The 24,075-nt window shown below is 38.2% G+C and overlaps 1 protein-coding gene across 3 annotated transcripts in view; it reads left to right on the forward strand.

Annotated features, from left to right (window-relative positions):
- TECPR2 (tectonin beta-propeller repeat containing 2) overlaps positions 1–24,075 on the forward strand; it is a 41,047-nt gene that overhangs the window by 807 nt on the left and 16,165 nt on the right. Inside the window, exons 2-17 of one of the 3 annotated variants that reach the window (XM_058026015.1) lie at positions 1,598–1,746; positions 4,814–5,098; positions 5,212–5,340; positions 5,740–5,871; positions 6,784–6,941; positions 8,030–8,342; positions 9,148–9,280; positions 10,553–11,017; positions 11,626–12,623; positions 13,957–14,140; positions 15,909–16,082; positions 18,191–18,371; positions 19,841–19,982; positions 21,202–21,442; positions 22,186–22,275; positions 23,124–23,357. In XM_058026015.1, the coding sequence (XP_057881998.1) occupies positions 4,865–5,098; positions 5,212–5,340; positions 5,740–5,871; positions 6,784–6,941; positions 8,030–8,342; positions 9,148–9,280; positions 10,553–11,017; positions 11,626–12,623; positions 13,957–14,140; positions 15,909–16,082; positions 18,191–18,371; positions 19,841–19,982; positions 21,202–21,442; positions 22,186–22,275; positions 23,124–23,357 (3,808 nt within the window). In that variant the 5' untranslated portion in view covers positions 1,598–1,746; positions 4,814–4,864. The remainder of the gene's footprint in view (positions 1–1,597; positions 1,747–4,813; positions 5,099–5,211; positions 5,341–5,739; positions 5,872–6,783; positions 6,942–8,029; positions 8,343–9,147; positions 9,281–10,552; positions 11,018–11,625; positions 12,624–13,956; positions 14,141–15,908; positions 16,083–18,190; positions 18,372–19,840; positions 19,983–21,201; positions 21,443–22,185; positions 22,276–23,123; positions 23,358–24,075) is intronic. The other 2 variants (XM_058026017.1, XM_058026016.1) reach the window with 2 other exon arrangements.

A 24,075-nucleotide genomic window follows, 5' to 3' on the forward strand; every position in this document is an offset into this window, starting at 1 on the left:
GGTCCCTTCTAATCCAAACCATTCCAGGATTCTGTGAAGGTTTCATAGGGTGTCACAAGACCATCAGCTGAATTTTCCCATCTCTATAAGGATGTGCAGTGATTGTAGGTTCCCCTTTTTTACCCTTTCCGCATCATTCATCTAGATTCTTTGTTTTGTTATTTATTTTTTATTATGTCACAGAGGAAGAAAAACAAACCTAGTTTGAGCCATGTTATAAATGACAAATGTAGTTATTGGCTTTTGCATTTATATATTTGCTTTTGCAAGTTATTGATCACAAAGATTTTGATATAGTACAATTGGTAATTCCTTTTAACTGCTTTTTTGATATAATATAACCTGTCAGTTTATGTATGTACCCTATAGCTTATATAAATAATAGTGTGATCAATATATATCTTAGGTCTTAGCATAATATTAAAATAAAAGCTATGTAATGTTAAAATGCTTTTTTTTGTGTAACTAGCTCAGATAATGGTATGAAATAGCTAGGTGGTTTCTCACATTTGTGGACCATTTTACCTGAATGATAAGATAACAGTGACAAGAACCAGGACAGCAAGAGAAGTTTGCTACTGACTCTCTAGTTATTAGGAAGTGTCAAAACAACAGAATGGAGCCTCAAGAAGAAATAAAATGTATTGATTTAATCTACAAGATGGCATGCAGACAAGTTAAAGGTTAAAGCCAAGCAAAAGAGTTCCTAAACTCACTGGAATGTTTGAATATGTGTAAACTCTTATGAGTATTTATTTATCCCCTGTAATGTAACAGTATGTAAGAACACTGTGTTAAGCTAATTGTGTGTTTTTGGCATATTCCCAAACACTCCAGTGCTGGATATTGTCCCTTTTATCCCTTATTAAACTTTTAAAATTTCAGAGAGTGAGTTTCTCACAAGGTGAAAATGCAACATGTAATGAATTGTGTAAAGCCAAGTGTGAGTTAATCAGGTAACCCTGACCTGTGTGCAGGGCACGGGAAGCAGAGGTCCTTTGGCAGGGTGTGTGTTTGTGTGCTCTGTTCTGCAGCACTGTGCTGTGAAGAGCTCTGGAGATGTGACAGAGGGGTAGCCTGCCCTGGGGCTGTGTGTGGGAGAAGTATGCGAAAAGAAAACTGCTTTTCTCTTTAGTAGGCAGGATCTAGCTGAGAACAGAGACTCTTGTGTTTAGCTGCGGTCATATGGGAGTTTGTCTGTGCTCTGAAGAACTTACATTTAAGTTTTAATGTCAAAGATTTTTTTTTTTTTAATGTGGCTGTTGTCCCTCTAGTACAAACAGGACCCTTGGGCTCAGAGAGATGCAGTGACAGCTTTAGTTTCCTGCAGTCAGTCTGTGGCATATCCTGGCACTGAACCTTTGGGCACTGCCCGTCTGCTGAAGCACAGGATTATCTCTCACTTTAGTTGTCTCTGTTAGGCAGCATTGAGCCTTATTCCTGTTTCTAAGACCAGGGGAAAAAAAAATTTAAAAAAGCTATTTTTCGAAGCATGACCCTGAATGCAGTATTGAAGAAACTGTGAAGTCTGAGAGTTGAGAAGGAAGGACTCTGGTGATTGTTTTTGATGTGGTTTTTCTCCACTCTGTCTCTGCAGGACAGCTGCTTAGCACCAGCTGCTTTGCCCTGTATGGCTGTTGTGTACTTCAGAGTAACTGGGGCTGACACAGACTGAACACATGCATCCACTTCCAAAATCTGCCTGAGAAAATAGATTAGATCTGCTGTTTGCCTTTGATTAATGAGGTAGGAAAAACAGATAACAATTAATCCTAAAGCTGTTACAGACTACATGTGATACACAGCTGTTGTTAGAGGGATATTAAAGACTTTAGGCTCAAAAGCAGAGAATTGTGGCATTTGTGCAGATGTTTTGAATGTATAGGCCATATGGGAGATGTTTTAGTCCCTTATACATTTGGTTAGTGTAGATAAAATTCCCTAATATTAGTAGTACTTTTAATAAAAGTTTTGAGTTTTCACTTTTAAGTTTTTACACAATCAGTAGAAGTGTTTTGTTAGTCTGTAAACAGCTCAAGGTGAAACTAATTTGTGTGCAATGTCAAGAAAGTATAGTTCATTGATAAATTTTTCCTTTTTTTTGATTGTACAGGGTAAATGGATTATAGAGAACAAAATATTAATTTTTTTTGTTGACTACTTTGCTATTAGAGATGGTATATAAATTTTATGAATCTTATTTTAGCCCTTACCTAACAGCAGAGTTTTCAAATTTAACTTAGTATGTGACAAGAAGTAATTCCTCCTATATTTTTTTCTGTGTGTAGTAAGAAAAACCCCTGTCAAGCTTTCTTTTTTTACTCTTTTTTAAAATTAAATGTAAATTTCCAAAATATACATCAGGTAGCAGGAAGGGTTATTGTGGAGAAATGAGCAAAAGTCTTTTTCCAGATAATAAAAGTTTCCACATTTCCATAGCTGGTAATCAGTTACTCTGTTTTTAATGGTTTAGTTGAGCTGGAAGAATAAGTGGTGGAAATAAGAAAGAGGGTGAATTCTGAGGGCTTGGAAAGTCCTCTGGTTACTGAGGAGTGTGAGATGGTTCCAGCTACAGGAGCAGCTTTGGATGCTGAGAGATGTAAATTGCAAGAGTCACAAAGAGGACTTAAAACCCAAAATAAAATATGTGGAATTCATGAGGCAGTGGCTGGGTAGGGGTAGAAGTTGAGGTTAGACACAGGAAGATTAGAAAATGTGAGACTCAGGACAAAAACTGGATTTTATTTTTTATTTTATTAGGGAAAAGAAAGACCATTGACTAGTAAAATTACTAAAGTGGCAAAACAGCACATTTAGAGCAGCAAATGACACTTTAACAGTGGATTCTTTATATATTTAGTTGACTGTAGATAGCAGAAAATGATGAAGGAAAGGGTAGGAGACTTAAAATACAGGATAGGAAATCAATGGTTTGTGAAAATATTGTGGAAGTATCATGATGTGCTAAAGTTAACAGATAACTTTGTAAACACCTCTGAAAGGAACTCTTCATTCAGAAATAGTTTGGACATGTGTATCAGCTGGTCTTGATATTTCATGAAATACATCATGGCAGGTTGTAAACATTGGAGCAGAATGGAATTAATTTCTAAACTCTAGCAAGCAGTAAAATTTACCACAATTAGGAACTTCTAACAGTTGGTGCTAGTGTAGCTATTGGCAGTTTTTGTAGCAGATAAAATATAAGCCCAAAACCCAGTTTTTATTCTTGTGGTCTTGTGTATGACATGCATGGGCAATGTCCTGCAAACAGTCCCTGTGGCCTTAGTGCAATTTTATATTGACAGCAAGTGTTGCAGGGCCCAAAGTGCATGTGCTGAATGCTCTTGCACAGTAACTGAAATTGTTGGAAAGCTGAAGCACCAGAGTCTTTCACAGTAAGGGAGATATTAAACTAGAACAGCTTTTTTTTTTTTGTCTAGTTTAGTTGGTACACACTGCAAGCAATGTATTGCTTATAAGCTGCCAAACAAAAAACATTTTCCATCCTTAGAGAATTAAAAACAAGGCACAATAGGATATATCACAAATTGCAGTGGGAGTAGTTCACAGAATAATTGTGAGCATTTGGAAGCATTTCTAACTTCAGTTGGCAGATCTCCTTTTTTTATTTCTCTAAGGAAGTTCTAACTGTGCTGAAGCTAAAAAAAATCTTCAGTGTTAAGATCTTAAACAACCATCAAAAACTTTCCTCAAAATTCTTGTGTTGGAAAACTGCAAGACTCTCTACCATTCTGTTAACTGCACTTGTTCATAGCAAAATAAAACTCGAGGAGTGAAGGCTTCTTTTCTTTTCCATGTTTCAAAGTCACCCATGAGGAGAAGCAGCAGCTACTGCTGCAAAATGTTCTTGTCAAGGCTGTAGTGCTGAGAAAAATTGCTTGGTTTAATTAAATTTTTTGAATATTTTGTCGTTCCTCCTGATCAGCTTTTTCTGAAGGTGCCAGTATGCTGTTGCTGTGCTGAGCTCTGACTATGTTGTTTTTCTTGGAGAAGGCAAACAGACTCTTTGTTTTTGTTATTCATAGATATTCTTCCCTAAGTATATTTACTGTACTGCTCACAAGCATGAAATTATTTTCTTATCCATAAAAGGAAACCTGGACATATGGTACTTTTTTCCTGTTTGCTTCTTATCTTTCTAAATTCAGTTGCTACATGGATATTTTCCTGTGTCTGTCAAAATAGGAGTTTTTAAGTTTTTACTCACCCCTTTCTTCCCACATTATTCTAATTTTTTGGTTGCTGTTTGAATGTATAGCAGATGTAGCTCTAGCTGAAGTGCTTCTCAGCTGTGTTTTTTCTTGGGCTGAGGGGCATTAAGGAGTGGAGCACAAATGCTGGAATGTTGTTTTGATCTTGCAACCCTGTAATAGCCCAGGCTCTTGGGCACTGGTTGGATTGAGGGTAGAGGCTGCAGAAAGATGAAGAAATACATCACATGGATTGTTCAGTGTCAGAGTCCTCATGGCTTTTTCACTAGGCAGATGAAAAGAAACACTGCATTCCAACTCAGCTTTGACAAATTTACAGATGCAAGGAAAAGTGGTTATCCCATATTTAGTGGTTACCATACACCCTTATATGTTAGCTGAACTTAAGGAATACACATTTTGGTAAAAAAAATGTTTTTTCTAAAAATAGGTTACATTCACTTCAAGAGTTTAACTTGCTTTTTCTTATGCAAAGCAAAATATGAGATTTTTTTCTTGTTTTTTTGCTAGATTGTGGCTGTTACCCTTTTACTCTCTGCACACAAGTCAATGACATGTCTTTTGCTTTTGTCTTTCAGATTTCCTTATGTGGTCATGTAGAAGTATTTATTTCAGCCTTAAAATTGCTGATGCAAATCCTTGCCATGGCATCTGTGGCTTCACCAGTTATATTTAAGGAATTTTGTCCCTTGTATTATCTCCTCAATGCCATTCCTACAAAGATCCAGAAAGGCTTTCGCTCCATCGTGGTTTACCTGACAGCACTTGATACCAATGGAGACTACATTGCTGTGGGGAGCAGCATTGGAATGCTTTATCTCTACTGCAGACACATAAACCAGATGAAAAAATATAATTTTGAGGTAAACACTTTAACTTTTACTGTTGTCTCTTCCAATGAAGCTGATTGCTCTGAATTGAGCTCTCTGTTGGTGTCTCATTAACTTTGAGTTCTTTGTATGGTTTGTTTCAACAGGGGAGGTGTGAATCTATAACTTTTGTAAAGCTGTTGAGTTGTTTTGATGATCTGGTTGCTGTTGGCACAGCCTCAGGCCGGGTTGCAGTTTTCCAGCTTGTGTCTTCATTACCTGGAAGGAACAAACAGGTAAATATTTTCATTTGCTTAAATCTCTGTGAGCTCTAGTATGGCCAGTTCTAGTACAGTGTTACTGTGATCCTATGTAAGAGTTACACCCAGCCAGTCTTGCCTGATGAAAAAGCTGTGAATAAGTTTTAGGCTTTATATGTTAAGCATATAAAACAATAATATTAAAGCATGCTTTGCATTACAAAAGCTGTATTTAATCAAATATGTTTCTGAGAGATTTTTCATGTTTGGCTGATCTCTTTGGTGGAGGGGGGTTTTCTGTGCTAAATAAACTTTAGAAGAACCTGCACTTTTGTACTTGATCTCCAGTTAAACCAGTCAGGAGTCACTGAATAGGCTTTGTGCATCCATTTTCTCTTCAGCTCATTCTTCTACTGCTTTGTTATTGTTTCACAGCTTCGCAGATTTGATGTTGCTGGCATCCACAAAAGTAGCATTACAGCTTTAGCTTGGAGTCCCAATGGAATGAAATTATTCTCTGGAGATGACAAAGGAAAGATTGTCTACTCTGCACTAGACCTAGACCAGGTAAGCATTTGTTATAGGGATCTTAATTCACATTTGCAGTTTCTGAAAGGATTCTTGTGTGTTTAAATATTCAGCAGTTACTTAATTGCTCAGTGTTATGTCTTTAGTTGGATGGCTTTATTGGTATCTGTACACTTGGCCCAGTGTGTGCACACCCAGCAAGGCAACCATTGGATATCTTTCAGAACTGTCTTATCATTTTAAAAAAGTAATGCATTTTAAAAGAAGTAGTGATCCTTCTCATTTTTCATGAAATAACTATCAAATCTTTCTTCAGGTTTCAGTCAGTACTTTCTCTTTTGTTTGGAAGGGGTATTTTTGACTGATGTGGCTCTGTTGGTGAAGTATTTCTCCCAGAATTGTTCAGCATCTTAGTCTAAAGTGTACAATGAAAGTAACATTTGGGTGCTGCTGGCTGAGTGGCGTGTTACCAGTAAATGGAATTTTTCTCACATCTTGTTAGTTAATACAGACCTGAAATGTCAACAAAATTAATGCTAACTTGAATTTTTAAATGAGAGAAAAGTTTAAACAACATCTGTCCTGATTTATCTGTGACTGTCCCTCAATTTGGTTTGACAAAAACCACCAAAAGTAATGATTGTCTCAGCAAGGCATCAGCTGGCAGTGGGGAAGAAGGAAAAAAAACGTGTCCTAAAGTTTCTAAAGTTTCTGTTGATTTCAAGAGCAATGTATTAGCTAGTATTCCAAGAGAAACTACATTTGTGTGTCACACACAATCTAACTCTCCTCTTGCCTACATAAGTTAAGTCTATATTCATTAAGTGAGTTTCATGCAACGCAGTTCGAAAGCTTTTTGTTTGTTTTCTTGTTCAAAAGCTTTTTGTTAGTTACCACCTTGCATTTTTAGGAAGGTTTGACTCTTGTGAATTGTGTGTTTGTCTTTGACAGGGTATTTGTAACTCCAGCCTTGTGTTGGAAGAGCCCTCTTCGATTGTGCAGTTGGATTACAACCAGAAGGTGCTGCTTGTCTCCACTTTACAGCGGACTCTGCTTTTTTACACAGAAGAGAAATCCGTCAACCAAGTTGGAACACAGCCCAGAAAAAAGTAACCCTCATAAAATCCTGATGCAGGCTTATCTATTAATTCTTGGAAGTGAATTACAGACAGAGTCATCTAGGCAGTAAAATTAATACAACACAGCAGTCTGCTCATAAAAAGCTAGTTACCATAGCTGTGTGGGATCAAACATCAATGACAGTTATACCTATTTAGAAAGTATGTGGTTGCAAGTATGTCACGATCATATTCTCAAGGCACTGTTAGGCAAAAATATTTAAGATGTTTTCTCATTTTTTAAACTGAAAACACTGCCAAACTTCCTCTGCAATCCCTCTTTGTTTGCTGTGACTTGCAGCAATTGTAATCAAATCTGTCTAATGGGTGATGTAATATTTAATGCAAAAACCAAGTCATCATCCCTGTTTTTCTTATACACTGAAGTGAGTTAACAGGGAGAATGTATAGTAAGCACTTAAATTTGAGTTGAAGACTGGGAACCTCTTTTGTGACTTTGACATCTCCTCTTATGTAATCCCTCTCAAGTAAGGAAGAGGGAACCTGGTCATGGAACAGCATGACTGACTGTTTCTCTTAAGGAGAGGAAATTTACCCTTGAAAGATGGTTTATGATGTATCTTCCAGGGCTATGAATAGTAGGAGGAATACCAAGGTCCATCTTATATGGAAGGGTTTTCTTGGATGATAGCAATGGTGTTTCTGTGAAATGAAGGGTCTAACAGCTGGGGTCTGTTCTGTGCTTCTTGCAAGCAAAGGCTGCCAGTTCCTCAGCATTAGTTTGTAGTGTTTTGCTTGTTTTTTGTAAATTCTGGTGGAGGGAAGAGTGCATAGTAGGATCTTTTTGAGATGGATAGAGTGGCATTAAGGCTATGAAGCTTATTAGGAGGAGTCATTTAACTTGCTTTGTTGATGTAGTGTCTAACATCCAAAGCTGAGGGGAGACTTGTTATTTGGAATTACTGCTCTTGTCTTACTGTAACTAAATTTGTACTTCAGATGTTTGACTGGATATTTTAATCAAAGACTTTTGATCATTTGTGAATTTGTGCCTTTAGTTTTTAAATTGTTTCAAAATTGAGTATATAGCTTTTAAAATAAATTCTTTTGCATTTTAGCACTGGCAAATTTGGAGCATGTTTTATACCTGGCCTGTGTAAACAGAGTGACTTGACACTATTTGCTGCCAGACCTGGGCTTCGTCTGTGGAAGTCTGATGTTCATGGGACTGTTCAGGCCACATTCATATTGAAAGATGTATTTGCTGGAGGAATAAAAACTTTTGAACTGTATCCTCGTTTAGAACCACCTGACAGAGGAAGTTACAGCTCTCCAGAGAAACACCTCGGGCTTGTCTCATGCTTTTTCCAAGAAGGATGGGTGCTGACCTGGAATGAATACAGCATCTATTTACTGGACACTGTAAACCAGGTAGATAAATCTTGTGGTTGCATATTTTGTTTCTTCCATATTTTTGTTCATGTTATGCCATGAGAATCTGTTTTGCTTATACATTCTATGGCTGTGATTTTAATCCCTATTTAAAACAAAAAAAAAAAGAATATTTATTGTGTCCCTTCTCAAGTTGTCATTGCAATGATATACTCACCAAGCTCAGTATGTTGTTTATGAAAATTGCATATATGTAAAGCTTTCAGTTAAGGTTTTAACATCATAATTAATTCTGATGCTTAGTGAAACATATAGAAACCTACAGTCTAGGAATTAGTGCAAAAAGATATTTTAGGCCTATAAAATGTGCCTGGAACTATTTATTCTTCTCTTCTACCACTGCTGGTGTCTGAAAAAAAGATGTATTACCTTTTATTTGGTATACAGTGTAGTGTTAGCTATTTTATTGTCTTAAAAACGCATATGAATGTGGATACAAGCTAGTATATTTTTGTCTAAATGATATTAAATATTCATACTGTGGCACTCTTCTGCCACCAAATTGTATATTGCTTAAGTTGTTATATTTAGTTGCCTTTAGTTGGACAAAGAATGGATCTGTGGAATTTAAAATAGTATAAAAATGGAGCTGCATCATGATTAGAGAGTTCTTTTCTGTTTCTTTTTTCTGTTTTCTTTTTTTTTTTTGATAAGATAAAAATCTTTAGCCTCTATTATTTATGTTGATTAAAATCCAGAGAATGCTTTTGTTAAGAGTACCATGTTGTGCAAACACTCTCTTAATCTAATGCCAATTATTTCTTTCTCTGCTGACTCTTTACAGGCTTTGATTGGTGGCTTGGAAGGATATGGTGATATTGTGTCTGTGTCCTGTACCAACAATGAGATTTTTCTCTTAAAGGGAGATAGAGACATTATAAGAATTTCAAATAGACCTGAAGGAGTGTCATCAATAGGTTTGTATAATTAGTAAGCTTACTATGTAGAAATCAGTAAGTTTAGTATGTATAAATTAGTGTGTACCTCATGGAACATGGTGCCTATTGTACATTTTTAATAACAAAAACCCAAAACCAACAAAACTGAAACACATCAAACCTCAGGCAAATCCCTTCAGATTGTTACAAAAACCTGGCAGGTCCTGTAGAGTTACTCATCTGTTCTGATAGGTTATATTTAGAGATCTGCTTTATCTACTTATCTGAGCTTCTCTTTTGGCTGCAATGAGAATGGGGGCATTAAGAAATTAAATATGCTTGCCTTTTTGGAGAGTGGATCAGCATTAACCTAATGAGGCATCTCTAATCTGTGCATTTGGGAGCTCATTCTGAACCATGATGCTGAAGCAGTCTGGATTCCTGATCATGGTTTAGATCAGTCTCAACAGCTGAATGCATTGATTCTGTGCCACCTGTCACCAACCACGTTCCAGGGGAAATCTCAGCATTCCCAGCAATGAAAAAGAAGGAAAGAATTGGCAAATAAATCCAAAGAATGCTCACTAAAATTCCCAAAATAATTTGGCTGTTTCATACTTGTTGCCATCTGAGTTAAACATTTATGTTACTAGAACTCTTTAAAAGGGACTACTAATGCATTTAAATACTCCATCTTAGCTTTGTTTTAGCAAAATACTAATAAATGTGCTATGGAGTCTCTTTCAATGCTGGAGAACTTAACTTTCTTGTCATTGCATATTGGCAATAGCTTTAGTCATTTAGGCAGGTCTTTACTCACAAACTTCTAGAGACTGTTTATTATTTTTTTTGAGCTTTCAAGTATAGTTTGAAAGGAGCCTTTAGAAGTGTATTTTCTGCTAATCACTGCAGTGATTTATCTGGTAATTTTCCTTGATTTTTTTTCAAGCCACTGAATGTTTGAATGAAGAGGTTAAAGATATAGGATGGCACTTCAGTGTGTGATAGAATTGGATCTTCCAAGCTGCAGACCTGTACTGTTCTTTTGACAGAAACATAAATTCAGAATTTTGCTAATAGAAGTTTGATACAGGGCTCAGGGGAGGTGCTTTCTCATAGATTAATTTGCAGGAAGTTTATAGTGTGTTTGTGCACAGGTATTTATTTTTAAATGTTGTTAGCTTAGAAATTTTTTTTCATAAATATTGTTTTCATTCAATACTCTCTGAAATTATGCCCATACTCACATGATGCTAGTATTTATACTTAAACTAGTATTTATACTTTTATTTTTCTCTTGGACAATTTCAGATGTGAATTCAAAATTGTCAAATCCTTTAACAGATACAAGTCCTAAATTGCTGACCCCATCATCAGTAGTTTCATCTGTATCATCCAGCCCTTCAGTGGAAACAGAAAGAAAAATGGTTACTTCTCCTTCAGTGACTGGTGATAAAAATGGCACCACTTCTTCAGTGAAAGATGATCTGGAAACTCCAACACTATCAGAGAAAAGCTTTGAAAGAGTGGGAGACTTGAGCAGTGAAGGCAGGAGAAGGGGCTGCTCTGTGGTGAGTGAATCCCGGAGCAGGAGCAGCTCTCTCAACTCCGTGGACAGCGGCTCGAGCTTCCTGCTGTGTGCAGAGCAACTTCCAGAAGCTCAGAGGGAAGGTCAGCTTTCCTCACAACGGTTCAGCACCATCAGCTCTGAAGATTTTGACCAAGAACTGATTGTAAAGCCAATTAAGGTGAAAAAGAAAAAAAAGAAGAAACAGGGTAGGTGGAGCAGAACTTTGCCTGACACTGCACGTTGTGAGAGCCCATTTCATGGAAGAGTCTGTGTTGAGCAGGCTTCCTGTGTACTGTGGTGCTGTGCCTCTGAAATGGCTGAGGGGTTGTGGGGGCCATTTCTGTTTAAGATGAAAATCTCCTTTAAAAGTGATAAATTGATGAAGACTTTTTCGATCTGTTTGGAGTTTATTTCTTTTGTTTTCCTTTGTGTAAGCATGCTTAGAGTTCTAATGTATTTGTTAATGGGACCACACAGTGGACTCTGTGTCCAGTTTTATGTTGGAATTGTGTAATGTGTGTTCATCCTATTCAGAATATTTGGCAGTGTCTTTCTTAGCCATCCTCTTTATTTCATGAAGTAGTGTGAGTATTCAGTTATTTTAATTGTTTACTGTATTAAGACTTTTTTTGGCTTTATATGTATTATTTAATGTTAAAGTTGAAAAAAAATCAGTATGGTTAAAATTTAGATTTAGCTTTGTTCTTCCTCCAGTTCTGAAAATATTTTAATTTTTTGCTTGGCGCTGGGATTTAATAGATTTTATTAATACTACTTTTCTCCTTCTTTTTCCTGTGTGTGTGTGTGATCACAGAAAGTGGGACAAGGAGAAACCACAGCTCTCTGGAAGGCACACCCATTTATGAGCGTCAGCTTTCTGGTGACAGTCCACATTCCTTGAATGCAGACTCCTTTTCCATGACTTCCAGCATAATGAGTGGCAGCATTGATCATTTGAGTACTGGATCTCCAGATCAGGAAAGCATGTTCAGCATGGAGTCCCATACAATCTTGCAAGAAGATAATGGTTCAGAAACTTTCAGTGTCCTGCAGTCTCCTGAGTTAGCAAATGCACTAATTAATGAAGAAAATGGAGATGTGGCTGATTTACAGAACCTTCCAAACAGTGACAGTGGCATGGGTACTTCAGCTGTTATAGATCCTTTGACATCTGCATCTCCTCTGATGCTCACAGAAGACTTGACAAGCAGTGTTGGTGGTGAATGTAATGGTGCTGTGGTTTCTGCAAGCAGTGAATGCTCTCCTGGAAAGCTGAGCCAGGAGGAGGAGGAGCAGGATTTTCCTACATTGTGCAAAATAGATGAAGACTTGGATAAAATGAAGCTGCAGGATACTGAAAAATCTTCTGAAGATGCAGACCTTACAGACCAGATGTTTTTGGAATGTGACAGTATACTTGGTGTCCAGACATCTCTGACACCAAAGGAAAGTGATGAAACTGGTGAGGAAGACCAACAGCCTCTCTCTCTAATCCACAGTGCTCTGTCAGAGCCTTCTGCACTCCGGTGTGACATCTCTGACAATGTTCATTCAGATAACTGTTCCATTTCTGGGTGGAATTTTGAAAGTGCAATCAAAGCTAAATGTAGTACTAGCACTGCTGAAAGGGTAGCAGACACTCATGAAAGTAGGACTGAAAAATCTGCCTCAAGTGATGAAGAGGATATTTATGGACGTGGATTACCATATTCATCTTCAGAGACCAGCATGCCTGAAGTTGGTGCTGTGCCTGGTGCACAGGATGCAGCAAAGATAAGCCTAGATGAAATGGTGCTGTTAAAATCTGATCAGGTATTTCTTTTTGGTTTAATTAAAGTACCTTTAACCTTAAAAAGAAGCAAAAAGAAACATTCCTGCAATTACTGTCCTTTATATCTCTAGAAGAGCAATTTTTTTTAACTTGATTCAATACACAAGTAAAATACAACAGTATGTGTTATAACTCCTAAAAAATGTGATATATCTGACTTCAAAATGGGTCATGTGTGCTTGCAATGCAAAGAAGCTGTTCTGGCTGTATTATTCCCAGCTCAACAAAAATGCTGTTAGAAACCCATCCATTAGAGTGAACAGTAAAACTCAGTCACACTCAAAGGCTGCTGCTTGTTTGGTTCTCCAGTAGTCCAAATTCTGCATGATGCTGTTCCCAAATTCAGCTGACTTCATGAAGAATTAATGCAAATGATCTCACATGGCTGGCTTCTGCTTAAGGATTATTTTACCTCTAAATACTCAGAATAAGGATTAGTCTTTGCCCCCTAGCCAGCAGTAGTTAGTACTGTTTAAAATGTAGAGTTTCCTTCTTCTGTTATCCCTCTTTCTTTCATAGTTATTTGTGGGTAATCCTCATAGATACTATAGAAAAGAAGTACTAAAGTTAATTGTAAAATCTGCAAAAGAATCACTGTGACTTTTAGCAGAAGTCTTAAGAAGGAAATGCAGTTTTTGTAGGGTGGGGGAATTGTTTCTTTTAGATCTGTAACAGCCTTGTATTGAGATCAACCAAATAGTAATTCATAAAGGTTGAGTTATAAGTTGTTGGTGTCCTATCTACTAACAACTGCAGCCCAAAGTGCAGAAGATTTTTGTTTCAGGTTATGGTATTCTTACACTCTGTCACGTTCAGAAACCTCCCCTGGTGATGTATGCAGTTCTTGAGTTCACCTCATGCAGGCAATCAAAATTTAAGAGAGCAGGCTGTAAACCAGATTTGTGCAAGACGTGGCTCCTCTACCATACAGAGAGTACCAGAGCTGGATATTCAGCTGTCTCTGCCCTTCAGCTTTGTTCCCTTTGCTCATCACTTCCTAGACAATGAATAATTTCCTGAACTACAGGCAGACTGTACATTTCTATGTGTTCCTTCTTTGGAGCTGGATGACAGGGTGGAGGGGTTTATTTTTTTCCTAAATCTGTTGTTTAAGCAGTCTCACTGTGCACATACAGCCTTAGAGAGCTGTGACAGATGTAGTTGTATTTTACACAAGGCAAATTTCTTCATTGATTAAAGTACTTTAGTACTCCCATGTTTTAAAATCAAAACGTGGGAGCTGCTCTTCTTATATACTCATTTTCTTATGCACTTGGAAGACACCTGACACTGTTCTGACTCTACAGTTTTTAGTTTGCAGAGAGCTGGATGGGATACTCTGGCCCTGGCTATGGCATCCTGAGCCTGGTTGTCTCAGAAAAATACATTTGGTGCCTGGACTACCGGGGCAGCCTGTACTGCAGCGCCCTTCCTGCGGCCGGCCTGCGCTGGCAGAAGTTTGAGGATGGGGTCCAGCAGGTGGCAGTTTCCCCCTCAGGTAGGTTGGCTGCTGCTGCACTGTTGTCTTGTGAATATAAAACTTGGATAGACTTGGGCACTTCCTTTGTTTTCTTGTTTTTTTTTTTTTTTTTTGTTGGCTTTTGGTGATGTTTTTTAGTATCACTTATTATTTAATTATATGTAACTTGTCATCTTTATGAGATTACATGTATAGTTGAGTGCATATGTTATTTCCACATAGGAGTTTATTGTTTGTTTTTTTTTCCAAATAATTACTTCCAGAAACTTAGTTGTTTCATGTAAAAGTAGTGTGTTGGTTTGGATTTCTTTTTGTTTGTTTGTTTTTTAAATAGTCACAGTTATATGGCTGCATCTTCACTACCTCTGCATCCCATGTTCTAGTTTGAATGGCTCTTTCTAGCAGGTTCACATTGCATTTTGGGAGATTTTCAACGTGCATTTATTTGCCTGGTTAAAGTGAACTTCAGAAGTAGCCGTTTAGTGGTAGGCAGAGAAGAAAAAGCTCCTTGTCTATACAAAACCTTGATTTTTGTTGCAGAGCTTTAGAAGTTCTTGACTGTGAGGGTGGTGAGGCACAGGAAGAGGTTGCCCAGAGAAACTGTGGATGCCCCATCCCTGGAAGTGTTCAAGGCCAGGCTGGATGAGGCCTTCAGCAATCTGGTCAAGTGAGAGGTGTCCCTGCTCTGGCAGGGGGGTTGGAACTAGATGATCTTTAAGATCCCTTCCCACCCAAACCATTCTGTGATTCACAATTTTAAAGTTCTTTTTCTTGTAAGTGTAGAACTGGCTTTGTGTATGCGTGGGTTGGTTGATTTGATTTCTTTTTAAATGCTGAAGAAAAAAAACTTTGAAGTTTTAGTACATTTGCATATGCATTTGTTCTGGATGGTGGTGAATGAGGATTATGTTGGATTAAAATTAAGCAGGTTTTGGTTATAAACTTGCGTCACTTTTGGCATTCCAGATTGTTCCAGGACTGGCGTGAAAATACAAAGTTTCTCAGCCATTTTAATTTCCTTGTGTCCTGCCTTGCCACTACTTTTCTTCCCTGTCATCTCTAAAAGCACATGCCAGTCTTCCCTTCTGTCTGTAGGGGAAGACTTGCTATCTGTTTTAAGAAAGAAATTCTGTTTGATCTGTCGCTGAGCTTAGCCATAGCCAAAACAATTTGGGAGTACTTGTAGTAGGTGAGAGTGTGGCCTCATCCAGCTCAGTGTCTTTCCCTTAAAAGTGGTCCTGCAGGGTCCCTGCAGAAAAGTGAAAGGCTTGGGCATGTGTCAGATTTGACTGTGGTAGTTTCAGGGTGCAGTTGATGGTGGCTCAGGCTGCCTGGGCAAAAAGGTTGTTCCTCTGCATTTCTTATCCTTCAATTCACTCAGCTTTTCGTGGAATCTGTGGAAGTTTCTAGCATCCCCAGTTTGCCATGGATGTGTTAATGCCAGGAGCAGGTTAACCACAGCATGTCAAAATGGAATTAAATGCAACTTTGTGGAATCATTCAAAGGAAATTATGACGGTGTACTCTTCTGGTAAAGCCAGCAGTTAAGTTTGGAGCTACATTTGGTTTTCTTTTTTTAAGATATTATTATATATTAGAAGTCAGTTACTGTTCTGGTCTTGCTTTAAAAAAAAAATTGTAAGGGCTTTTTGAACTTGCATTTTTGTTTAATGCTTTTGATTTGCTTTTCCCCTCCTGTTAGTTTAGGTGTAGCTGGGACACATCACCTGTGGCTGCTGCAGTAATTGCTGAGTGCTATTATGTTCTTTCTTTGCTTCTCTTGCAGGGACTCTTCTCTGGAAAATTGAACAGAAGACTAACAAAGCTTTTGCTTGTGGAAAAGTAACTATAAAAGGAAAAAGGCACTGGTATGAGGCTTTACCCCAGGCTGTATTTGTAGCTCTAAGTGATGACACTGCCTGGATTATCAGAACAAATGGAGATCTATATCTGCAAACAGGTACCTGAATTAATCGCAGGCTCTTTGAATTTTTGTGGGCTGAGATTATTAGATTTCAAGTCTGTGGGATGATGGCAATTTGCTATAAACTTTTATCCACAGCCAGGACATAAGGAAACCTTTTTATCTTGAGAAACACTTGGAAACAGATGTGAGATTTGGTGTAATTAGGAGAGTGGAAAAGCCAGTTCATGGCCACTTGTTTTGTGTATGCCAAGTAGAGTACGTACAGTTCAGGGAATTTATGGCATGGGGAAGATATGAGATGGATGGAGATAAATGGAAAGGGATTATGGAAAATATCAAAATAGTACCCTTGCTTTGAAAGTGGTATGGTGCACTGAAACAACTCAGCCTTAAGTGGGCAGAATAGGGAAAAGTAGATGGTTTGTGTTTTGGAAAGCACAGATCTCTAGAAGGTAAGAGTTACCACCTGATAATGGCAGGAAGGTATTCTGAGACAGAAGATGGTGAGGTGCTTTGGGAATATAGCCAAGTGGTATGTGTTCTGTGTGACAAGAAAGCAAAGCCATGGGGGAACAGAATGGGCTGTGGAGCAGGAATTGCAGCTGCCTTCTTCCTGCATGTCAGTGAGGCACAAACTGGACAAAGGGGTTTTGTAGTGGCAACTTGGAAGTGGTGGCCTTAGTTTTAAGTTCTTCAGTGAGTAGAAGAGGATGTATTTGGAAGGTGTTATGCAAACAGTATTCAGGCTAAATGCAAGCAGCTTGGATGAAGGATGGTAGTGCTAGTTTTGGAGTTAAGGGAGAAAAGTACCAAGGACTCTCAGGTGTGTGAGGCTTGCACAGAGTTACTAAGGAAAAATTACCAATAACCTGATGAAGAAATTACTGGTGAATGAAGAGGAGGCCTGGGTTAAGGGCAAACTGTATAAGACATATACAGGCAGGACACCATGTCTGAGTGGCTATCAAAATTTTTATTTACCTTTTGTTTAATTTTGGCACTCTATTAATTTCTCTTTTAGGTTTAGTTCTCGTTGCACAATGCATAAATTCTTTGTGATTAAAAAAACTGTTTTAAGTATACATCACTGTTTCAAAGACAGTGTATTTTTTTTTTTTAAGTTAAGTGTAGTAGTCCTAGAGAAATCAAGTGGCCTGCCTGTGGTCGCATGCATACTGCCAACAGGCATGGATAGGGGTGATGGGGAGTAAATTTTGGATGCTAATCATACAGGGCTCTGTGGAGGTTTAAATCAATATTTTTCTTCCCTTTGGGAGATTGGTTTGATTACATCAGCTTACATTCTGCTGTTCTTAGGATTCCAGATTTGTCTTTTGATGCAAAAAATAAATTCTCAGTATATCAGTCTTCCTAATGAGAGGCAGCCAGTGAAAATTATTGCTCCAGGAGCTTTTCATCCCCTTCACTGTCTTGTGTAACATTTATAACAAAAGTGTGTGCTCAGAGGTTTAGAAATGAGTGTTCTTGTTAGTCTAGAATATATTATACACGAGTCTGTTCATACTGATTTTGGCAGCATGAGGAGATGAAACAAAACCTGTGTCTCTTGAGATGTTTCACATGCAGTTTCATATGTGTAAATCAAGCTTCAGTGTAATTGTAAAGACATGTTCCTGTAGATTAGCTGTAGAAATGTGTGCAAACTGCCTGTAAATCTACCAGAACCTCTCTGTTCCTTTCAGTACTACACACTGTGGCATGCTCTTTTGTAATTGCTCTGCTGTCACTACTCACATCAGGTTGCTTCTCTCCCTGGCATGTTTTGGGCAAAAGTTCTTCCATTACTGGCTTTTTCTTTGACTCTTCTGTCACCTCTAGTAGAGGTTTTATAAATGGAGATTCCTGGTGCTGACACTAGAGGGAGAAAAGGAACAGAAATGACAGCACTGGACATGCACTGTGCAGGGTGTTGAAGGATGTATAGTGTCTTATTTTTTAGAGGAAATTATTAGTAGTTTACAGAAAGAGCGGTCACTCAAGGAAATTGTGATCAAATGACAAATGTTAGCATTTCAAGGAGATTGCCTTCCTCATTTTCTTTGATTGAGTTGCTTTCTCTCTTTCCTTTTTGTTGCAAATAGCCGAAGTTTATAAAGCAATCCTCATTTTCTGATTTCCAGGCCTGAGTGTGGATCGTCCTTGTGCCCGAGCAGTAAAGGTTGACTGCCCTTATCCACTGTCACAGGTCACGTCCAGGAACAACGTGGTGTGGGCTCTGAGCGAGCAGCGCGCCCTGCTCTACCGCGAGGGAGTGCGCAGCTTCTGCCCCGAGGGCGAGCACTGGAAGAGCGACATTGTCAGGTAATCGCTGCTGGGACGTGCTGCCCGTAGCCTGAGTGACACAAATGATTGTGCTGGAGCTCCCTTATGGTTGGAAAAGTATTGCCTGAGCTCCTGTGTCTATATACCACTGTGTGTGGATATAATTATTTTAGATGTCTGTCTGTGTATACTTCTTTCCATCCATCCATCCATCCATCCATCCATCCATCCATCCATCCATCCATCCATCACTGCTATGTAATGAAAGGAATTGTCACAAACAGAAGCAGGTTTAAAGAGTGAGAAAAAATTTTTAAAATATCTTTATGATGTCTGTCAATGTGATTTTCTGTTAAATATTCCTTCTTTAATCTGTGGCTTAATGGTTTTAAGGAGCTCTCCAGTTTTTTGAGAGTTTTTTTTTTTCTTTTTTTTTTTCTTTTTACCTGAGATTCAATGTATGTATTTTCTTGGTCATCCACACAGCTTCTGCACTCCTTAGCCCCAGATTTTTATAAATACTTTGTGTAGTTGGTATTTAACTTTGTAGTTGATTCTATGCCCACAGTAGTTCATCTGTGATAAAGTTAAAAGCACTGAGTCTCTGCTGCTGGCTCTGAGAATGTTGAATTTAGTGTCTCTTGTGACATCAGCCTGGTGCAAGTTTAGGAAGAAATTCAAGTTCTTGTTATCAGGAGATTTTATCTACTGAATATCCTATTGTGAAACCTTGACTTCTGCTACCTCCCAGCCTGGTATTTGGCTCTTGAACAGTCTGAGAAACTACTGTGTCTTTGTTCAAATGTGAAATTTGCTCGTACTCTAATGAGTTTGTTTAATGAAAATACCTGCTGATCTACACCTTAGGTACATTTCATGTTCTTGGACTTTGTGTTAAAATTGCAGAAGGCAGTCACTATTTGTTCTTAAATTATCAAGAAAGGTTATCTGAAAGAGCTGGTGTTGTTTGCTACCTTTTCAGTGTCTGATATGATCACCTCACCCTGTTGACTTTCTGAGCTTGAAAATCGTTTACTTATGCAGGAAACTTTCAGTCCTAAATTCAGCATTTATCTCTGTCACATAGTTAAGTTGAGTTTTCTCTTTGTAGTCCCTGAACTGCAGGTATTTTTCTCAGAATAGGTCAAGGAAGTTGAGGAGATACATTTATGAAGCTGTCTTATCAAAACCTTAAAGAACACAGGTCTTGATTGCTTATTTATTGAACAAAAGAGGGCTTGTTTAGTTTTATTGTAATGTATTCAAGTTTCAAATCTTGAGTGATCTTTGAAGGACTCATTTTTGTTGTAGTTGTTGAATGTTTTTTATACTTAAATAAAATATAAAGTACTGATTAACTGAAAATTTAATGTCAAATGTGTTTTTTAGCTTGGTCCCACTGAATTTCAACCGTGTTAAACTATTAGCATTGTAACAGCTTCCTTAAAATGCCATTAACACGAATTTGTATTAAGGTTTTTAACATTTTTGCTTGTTTGCATTTCCAGTGAAATGCAAGCTTTGGAACCAGTGTGCATAACCCTTGGTGATCAGCAGACATTATGGGCTCTGGATATCCATGGCAATCTCTGGTTCAGGACTGGTATAGTTTCAAAGAAACCACAAGGAGATGATAACCATTGGTGGCAAGTAGGCATTTTTTTGTTTTGCTTTCAGTTTAGTCTTTTACCTTGAGTTGATTATTTGTGTTGTTTTCTCACAAGATTCTAAGGAAAATTCCAATTAATAGTACACTTTATTCAGTATGTTAAAACTTCTGTGTGACTGTGGCTGAAATCTCCTTTCTGTGTCTTCTGTAAAGAGGGAAGGAAAACCATCCTGTGCTCATTCAGAGCAGCACTGCAGAAGCTTTCAAGAACACAAGAAATGCTCTGCCAGGTCATAGGACATGCTGTTGAGGCAGAGCATCAAATCTGGCTGCTGAATGCAGCCTTTTCTCTTGTCTTTTAGTGCCCATCCTTTTCCTTAGCTAGAGAAAATAAATAATAAGTCACCATACAAAAGAATGTGTTTCACATTTTTCCATTCAGTTGAGGTTTCTTCAAGCCATGTGGAGCAGCTTGCTTCAGCCACAGTTCATGTGGGTGAAACCATCTCAGTTACTGCAATTATTGTCTGGTGTTGATTTGGGATTCCTGACTCTGGTTCCTCCAGCTTTTCTTGTTTCCTCCAGAGATAGGGATGGGGAAGAAGGGAGTACAAAAACAGTCTTACAGAAAATTTGTCAACACGCTACCTTAGTTACAAGAATTTTGTTCTATGTGTATGTATAAGCCCTTTTTGCATGTGAGTGTCATGCTCACATGATGAGTAGCTTGGCTTTGAAGTTATTGGCAAACTGCTGCTCTTTTTGTGCTCTTAGAAATTTCATTCCTTTCTAGGAGTATCCCAGAGTGTTGCCAGCCTAGTTGTCCATGACAGAACATGGGCAATTGCTTATTTAGACCTCCTTCTGCACTATGAATTAAAATGTCCATGAGGTAGTTGCAAAGGAGTATTGCATTCAAGTTTTTGTCATGTGATTTGAATTGCTACACTGTGCAAATTTCTCTTCCTTTGGGAAATTGAAAATTTACCTCTTAGTTTGGCATGTTTTTAGAGGGACACGTCCTAAAACAAAGGCCTATCTTAAAATGCAGATTTCTAAATTGATTGTTGGATAGAAAAGAGTTGTAAGCTGGTTTAGTACTGATTTTGGCTTATTAGCAAGAGAATCACTCAAAATGTACCATTTTTACTTTTCTCTTCCTACACTTTGAAATCTAAGAAATCTTCTGGTGAAAGATTGTGCAGTTCACCCCAGAGCTTAATTAATTATCAAGAGCACTTTTTTTTCTTTTTCCCCCAGGTAAGCATCACTGATTATGTAGTGTTTGACCAGTGCAGCCTGTTCCAGACCATAATCCAGGCAACTCACACGGTGGCAACAGCAGCTCAGGCACCTGTGGAGAAGGTGGCTGACAAGCTAAGAATGGCATTTTGGTCACAGCAGCTTCAGTGTCAGCCCAGCCTCCTCGGAGTCAATGGCAGTGGAGTCTGGATCTCTTCAGGCAAAAATGAATTCCATGTAGCAAAGGGGAACTTAGTAGGTTGGTGTGCTTTTGCATCTTTAGTTTTTTTAAGTTAAGAGTATTAAGTAGAAGGAAATAACTAACTACAACTCTGTCACCACAGAAATTACCCATGGCAAATCAGAGCAGCTTTAACTTGTTTAAAAATTACATTAAATTATTCATTAGCATTTGGTCTTAAATACTTTCTCATTTAAAGGGAAATATTTTTCATGGAAAAGTCATTGCCAACCAGTGAACTGTGCACAAGTTACTGCTTTTAACACCTACATTTGTCTCTTCTCTGGGATAAGGCAACCTTAAGCTGCTGAAGCTATTTTGTCTTGCACAGTGGAGTCTCATGATCAGTGACTGTGCAAGACATAATGTTATGGTTTTATAGTGCTAATGGAGGGTTTGCTTTATTTTTCTTGCTACAGTTCTCAAAATACAATACTTATTTGCTACATTTCGTTGTTTAGGTAAACTCTAACAATGCATCTGGGATATTGTTTAACCTCATCACCAAATTGGTCCCCTGTTGAAGACCATTAATCTTCTTCTTTATCCTCTTCTGCATTCCCAGTTTTCTCTGTGTGTTTACGCAGGTGTTGGGAGGAGAATTCCCCCTCCCCCTACAGTATCTTGGAAGATTTTCATAGAAAATCTTGTCTAAAATATATTTAATAATTGATTGCAATAGAATTTCTTCTAAATTTGAAATTACAAACATTAACAGAAAACTGTGTTTCCTATTAATGCCACTCATTCTTTCTTTCAAGGCACGTATTGGAATAATATTGTGCCTCGTGGTACTGCTTCTGCCACAAAATGGATTTTTGTGTTGGCTTCCCCTGCTTCATCTAAAGAAGGTTGGTAAATCAACACTGCAGATGTATAATATCTGATTTTTAAACAGAGTGGAATTGATGGTGTAAGTAATTAAATATCCTGAACTACTTCAGGTATTGGTTGTCTTTTCTGTTTGCAGGGATCTAAAGTAGTTGAAGTAGGGTGGAAGTATATCTGTAAAACTTCTGGAGATTAACAGAATGTATTACTCACTCTGACCTTTGGTGTGGAGGGGCACCCGACAGGGAAATGGGTGGTCCTCAGGAGCAGCAACTTCCTAAACTGCCAAAGCATGAATTGCCAGAATTTGTGGTTGGAAGTTTCAGAGCATGCTTTGCTGAAATGCCTGTAGTAACGTAGTGCTTCTCCTGTCAGAGCAATTACTGCAGCAAAATTGCCCATTATTGGTAAAAGTGAGACCCTGTCAGGGAATTGAACTGCTGGTTACAGCAGTTAGCAATTGCATTATCTAAGTACACTGGCTTTAGTGGCAAAAATGTGGTTTAGAGCTGAAAAAGAATGCTGCTTTTCAAAGGCTATTATTGAGGATATAAAAGAGCAAAAGAATAAAGAGAGGTGATAGTGCACTGTTACATGTCTTCTCTCTATTTGTTCCTTCAAATGAAACATTTCTTTAAATGAGATCACTTACTACTTCCTTTATTTGAGAAATGGAGTATTTAAGTGCCTAAATAAGGGCTTAGGATGTGTATTTGTACTTCAAAGCCTTACCCTGTGAGCATAGCCAAGAAGCTTTAGTTTTGCCTTCAAATGTACTGATAATTTTTTTTTTCAGAAAAAGTAGATGTGTAAGCTTTCTCAGAGTGGATTAGGAATTATTTTAATAACAGAAGTGTCCTTTCCATAGGAAGCTTTCTGTGGCTGTGCCAAAGCAACAAGGATCTGTTTTGTGTCAGTGATCAGAATCCTCATTTTCGTCCTTCTACGGTGCAGCTGCCACCGGAGGCTGAAATGGTGCACTACTCTGCCTGCCAGGATGCCATCTGGGCCTTGGATAGTCTCGGGCAGATATTTATCAGAACACTTTCCTCCAGCTGCCCAACAGGGATGCACTGGACAAAACTGGATCTCTCCCAACTAGGTAGGACATTTTTAGTGAGTTGATTGTCTCTTAAGCACACCATATTTTCCACAAACCACTCAGTTTACTGATGTGGAATATAACATTTACTGGCAGGTGATTGTAAAATATCAGGAACAGATGTGAGTTTCAAAGAATGTTCTGTGTAGCCCTTTCCTGGAGACAAAAAGATTGCTGTTTGCAAGGTACTTTAGTGCATCTTATGTTGGTCAGTCTGAAGTGGCTCGGCCTGACACGGCGCTGTGCAGGGGCTCCAGCAGCTCTGTCTAGGCTGGCTCTTGTACCTCAGTGCAGCCACAGTCACCTGATCTAGGGCACAAACGTCTGAATTTTATGGTTAAATACATTTTTAGCTCCTGCCAAGGAAGAATTATGCTCCAAGAGTTGAATCATTCATGAGTGATGCAGCTGATAGCACTCATGTTGAGATTTATAGTGATGTAAACATTCAGCATAATGCTCAGAATGTGATGGTGGTTAACTGCTCTTTTCATTTGCTCAGGTGCTTGACCATGATTTGATCATTGAAATGTAATCACAGTTTGGAGTGTGGTTCTGGGGTAATCAAGTTATTTGCCACCTTCATAAGTAGTACTCTCATCAGATTTATTTGTTTAATACTCTGACTGTTAGAACATTCTTATATTTGTGCTAATCTGCACACCTCTTTCAGGTGAAGAGAAAGGAAATTGAGACTGTGCACCATTCTCTCACCATT

The sequence above is a fragment of the Melospiza georgiana genome, chromosome 6 (assembly GCF_028018845.1).
Source record: "Melospiza georgiana isolate bMelGeo1 chromosome 6, bMelGeo1.pri, whole genome shotgun sequence".
Classification (NCBI taxonomy): domain Eukaryota; kingdom Metazoa; phylum Chordata; class Aves; order Passeriformes; family Passerellidae; genus Melospiza; species Melospiza georgiana.